At 41.4% G+C, this 4,850-nt stretch overlaps 2 protein-coding genes across 2 annotated transcripts in view; one reads left to right on the forward strand and one right to left on the reverse strand.

The window, feature by feature from the left end:
• Positions 1-4,850, reverse strand: part of LOC126389193 (cytochrome c oxidase subunit 4 isoform 1, mitochondrial) — a 516,851-nt gene that overhangs the window by 498,642 nt on the left and 13,359 nt on the right. The window lies entirely within an intron of this gene.
• Positions 232-2,805, forward strand: bola3 (bolA family member 3). Its single transcript, XM_050042803.1, has 4 exons — positions 232-411; positions 540-663; positions 797-885; positions 2,015-2,805. The coding sequence occupies exons 1-4, from the start codon at positions 343-345 to the stop codon at positions 2,078-2,080; spliced, it is 348 nt and encodes a 115-aa protein (XP_049898760.1). The 5' UTR covers positions 232-342; the 3' UTR covers positions 2,081-2,805.

Here is a 4,850-nt window from a genome sequence, read left to right on the forward strand (position 1 = left end):
GCTGTATATAAAACATGAAAAACACACACTATTCAATACTACCTTTAACATTTTATCTAACAAAAATAATCCCTTAATCAATATCTAAATCATATTTATATTTTTATAATCAGTCTCTTAATCATATTTATATTTTTATAATCAGTCTCTTAATCATATTTATATTTTTATACGTGTTTAGTTGTTTTTTTTGTCCGTTAGGGGGAAAAAAACGACCAGTGAAGTACCCGGATGTCTGACGTCATATTAACGAGACGATGATCTTCTGAGGACATGACTTGTTGAATAACCAGTGTGGATTTTATAAAGATCCCGTGATTAAACCGACGCAACATTTGCACAATGTTGGCCTGTAGACGTAGTTTAACCGGCACCATGATGTCTGCTCTGCGGGCTCTTCGCAGTAATCAAGTAAATACACTAATACACTTTAACCGCTCTCACACTGTGGCTAGCTCATTGGGTCGATCTGTTATGCTAACAGCTGTTAGCTACACTTGATGCAGCTCATGGCTCATCCTCGTTTCTGCCTCCTACAGGTTGTTGTGTCTGGGCACGTGCAGAGGAGCCTATCCACACAAACAGACGGAGAAGTCCGCATCGCAAACGTACTGAGGAAGAAGTTTCCGTCAGCTGCATCGCTCAAAGTTGTGGATATATCAGGTAAGCACTGATCTAACAGCTGACTGGTTGCACCATATTCCAGATATTCAATTAAGCTAATTGGTATGTAGGTCTGTGGTGCAAACGTACTGTGCATTTGGGTGTTGTTAGTGTGATCCTGTGCTGTGTGTAGGTGGCTGTGGGGCCATGTATGAGATCCATATAGAATCCAGTGAGTTCGAGGGAAAAAGGACCGTCCAACAACACCAATTAGTCAATCAGGTAAAAAACAACATCAACGACAATCAGACCAACATATTATTATTACCTGTGACAGACTAAGAGCTTGGTGGTGAAGTGAATAGCATTGTATATTTCATTACAATGCAGTGTTCTGCTGGGAAACCTTGGGTCCAGGCATTCATGTACAGTGGCATACACATGTTTGGGCAACCCTGATCAAAAAATTTGTTTACTGTTTGTTTACTGTGAATAGTTAAGTTAGTAAACTATAAATAGATCTCTACAAGGCACGAAGTTAAAGATGAAACATGCTTTTTAACATTTTAGGCAAGATTAGTGTATTGTTTTGTTTGTTGAAAGGAGCATCATGTAAAAGTTTGGGCACCCTGAGATATTTGAGCTCTCAGACAACTTTTTCTGGGTCTCAGACATTAATGAGCTTGTTAGGGCTCTGGTTTGTTCACAGTCATCATTTGGAAAGGCCAGGTGATGCAAATTTTCGAAGCTTTATAAATACTAGGACCCCTGAAACCTTGTCCTGTCAATTAGCAGCCATGTGCTCCTCTAAAAAGCTAGCAAGCAGGAGAAGGCTACAGGAAGATAGTAAATGTTTTCAGGTAGCGGGTTTCCTCAGTTCATCCCACGAATTGAGCATCCATGGGACAACTAACAGGACTCAAAGCATCCGCTGCCAATGCCTTGGTGCCAGACACCGCAGGAATTTTGAGGCCAGGTCGATGCCTTGAGCTCTTTGCTATGTTCCTTAGGACATTCCTGAAAAGTTTTTATGGCATGGGATGGTGCATTGTCCTGCTGCACTACCATCAGGAAGTGCCGTTGTCATGAGGGGTTGTACTTGGTCTCCAATGTTGTTTGAGTGGTTGGAGCATGTCGAGTGGCTTCTACATGAATGTTTCCCAGCAAATTGCATTCTAAGAAAATGTAAATGTGATTTACTTCACCTGCCAGGGATTTTTAACATTTTGGTTGATTGGTGTATTCTACAGTTGGATTTTTTTGTGTCTGTCTATGATTCATATCTGTCAACCTTGCATGTGAGGTTTTTAAGATCATCCCCTTAACTCTGGTTGATCTTTAACACTTGTAGATGTTTATACTTGTACTGGCTGCATGTTATTCATTAGCTGTTGTGTTTTGTCCTCCACAGGCTCTCAAGGAAGAGATCCAAGGAATGCACGGACTGCGAATATTCACAGATGTTCCAAAACATTAGATAAAGTCCCTCTACAGTTCACCCACAACCATTTCCTTCGTTCACCCTATTTACTATGAATGTACAGTTTCAAAGAGGATACAGTATGTGTAATTCCATAATTGTTCATGTGTCAGAGGAAAAAAAGCAGAGGGATGATGTCTCGGGCAGGTTCACATTAACAGTGTGAAATGTGTAATAAATGCAAGATTACGAAGAAGTTATCTTTATTTAAGTAGTGAGATATCTTCTTTGTTGAGATAGTTAAAACCAGTGAAGGCTACAATACGCACAAAATAACTTGGTACAATATCAAGTCATGTAGATTTCCTCTCAGGGTTGATAATGATTCCAGTGTAAAGATAAGCAGCTGAGAAAGTAATAAATAGAACTGTCCTCAGCTTTGGATATTTGCTTCCCAGATATTTAAACTGGGAAAAATCTCTTTGTGGGGAATTGTTCTGTAATGTAACTGAGACTGATCACAAGTTTGTTACTGTTCCATGAAAGTTAATCAGTTTTAAAATGATTAGTAATCATTGGATTGTACAGGACCTTCCATTCACGCTTCCTATGCATTGATAATGCAAGTTGCAATAAAAAGCAGCAGCTTTCCGCCACAGACTTATTACTTGATTTACTACGGAGGCTTTAGTGATAAACATTTTACAAACACATTTGCAAAGAAAATGTACATTGCAATAGTGTCAGTTACACCAACTAGTTAAATAAATCTAGTTGTATACGATCCTTGAGATGTTTGGTCTTACTTTTATTGTTATTCACTTACGGCCGGGCTCCACCGGCTGCAAACATAAGCGTCACGTCAGCGTAGCGTTGCGGCGTATTCATTTGGGCTCCACTGACTGCGTACGGAAACAACTCGTAGAGAAGCCAGTGGGGTTGTTTACCGTTTGCCGAGCCAAGAGGCTGCATGTAGGCTGCATGAAATGTTAAAGCATTTTCCACCTAAGTTATTACATATATTTGAGTTATCTACAACTTTACTGTACTGTTTGCCATCTACTCGCTTTCAAATGTCCGCCACGGACATTTACACAATGTCACGGATAAACATGGGTAAATGCATGAAAAAAAATCATCACATATCACCTCTGATAATGGTTCATTCATTTAAAAACACATTGTGCTCGTTTAGCACACTATTTCATGTAGTTTGTATCTGCTGGAGGGTCGTGTAGGGGAGTGTAGCGTGACAAAAATAGAAGAGCCGTGTAAAATAGAGAGTTGTCGTGCAACAGACGGGGGTTGTCGCGTCGCTCCCGTTGCCAGTGGAGCCACTGTAATTGATTAACAGGGGGGCGAGCTGCAACGGGACTCGCGCTGCAGACATGTCGCGCCGCTGACGTGCCCGGTGGAGCCCGGCCGTTAGGCTAACGCTTGTAAACAAACCACAACAATAGTTATTTTCCAACCTCCTTTCAAAGCAATGTAACAAAGAGTTGAGCAATATTAAAGGTACTGACCACAGACAAGGCCTTTACGAAACTTAAGGTATTGGTTGACTGAAGAAGTTTCAAAACTACTTGGTATTGGTTTATTTCGGTTGATAAATGCAGACCATGTTGTCAACAGTTTCATGTAGGAACTATTTTCTTTCTATCAAACTACACCAGCCAACCGAATCACCACGCGGAAGCAAGCGTGCATTGACTGCTCGCTCACCTAGCACCACTGAGCTAACACAACAGCTCAGCTGAGGATGACGCCATTAATGTTTATATCTTGCACTGTCACAAGCATGAGCCTCTCGTCCATGAGTAGATGCACACTACCTACTGTATGGTGATACGGTGGCAGGTGAAGTTCATAGACTGTATATAAAGACAGATGACATGACAGTGCCCCAAAAGTGAAGCCGAAACATCTTGATTGCCCCCTGGTGGCTGGCTGCAGTATAGGTCATAAAGTTTGCCCTCAGTGTTAGTGGATGTGGCATGGGCCAAACTGAAAACTCAAAGTACACATCAAATACATTTTTTCACAAAGGTGGTTTCTGTCACTTAAGGTAGTTAAAGTTGTTTTTCTGATAAGCTTGATTTTATTTAGATATTTATGCTGCATTCCAGGCAAGTTTCTGAGCCTGTAAGTCACCACTTAAAGTCACGACTCATGACTTCATAGCTTCCATGCAAGTCATGCCAAACTGTCAAACCAACATGGTGGACCATGGGTTTATGTTTAGATAGATAGAGAGATACTTTATTCATCCTGAAAGAAATTCATGATCACTTCTATCGCCAAAGGTGCTGGTTCCTTGCTCATTTGAGCGAAAGGGGGGGGGGACGGCGCACAGATGCTATTATACTTTTTCTTTTACGTTTACTGTGTGTTTGGAAACGTATTTTGTATTGATTTATCCTTGCACTGAAAACTAGCTGTTAGAGCGGCTGCCAATAATGCGTTAACATTAGCAGATTTACAGTTAAGCAATACCTTGGGGGCTGCCATTGTTGTTTAGAGGGCTGTGTGACGTCAGAGAGCGTTACTGGGAGTACATCGATCTGGTACGAGTTCACCGGTGGTAAGTTACGGGTTTGACTGCCGTTCCAGTGCAATTTCAAGGGTAGAAGGTTGTAAAAACAGGGGTTAGGGTTGCCTAGCACTCGCCATTAATGCTTGGATTTTGCAACATGATTGACAACTGTGTAAGCCAATCAGTGGGCTTGTATTCAGTGGCTCTGCTCACAATTGGCCAGGCAGGTGTATGAGCGGGAAACGTGATACCATGGAGATGCTACTGTGCAGACCCTGGCTCTACATGATGTCA

The sequence above is a fragment of the Epinephelus moara genome, chromosome 1 (assembly GCF_006386435.1).
Source record: "Epinephelus moara isolate mb chromosome 1, YSFRI_EMoa_1.0, whole genome shotgun sequence".
In the NCBI taxonomy this organism is placed as follows: Eukaryota; Metazoa; Chordata; class Actinopteri; order Perciformes; family Serranidae; genus Epinephelus; species Epinephelus moara.

Excerpts from the sequence above, each read along its gene's own strand:
- bola3 (XM_050042803.1), top strand. The coding sequence starts at position 343 with ATGTTGGCCTGTAGACGTAGTTTAACCGGCACCATGATGTCTGCTCTG. Across the intron at positions 412-539 it reads GGGCTCTTCGCAGTAATCAA|GTTGTTGTGTCTGGGCACGT; the intron begins GTAAATACACTA and ends TGCCTCCTACAG. Across the intron at positions 664-796 it reads CAAAGTTGTGGATATATCAG|GTGGCTGTGGGGCCATGTAT; the intron begins GTAAGCACTGAT and ends TGCTGTGTGTAG.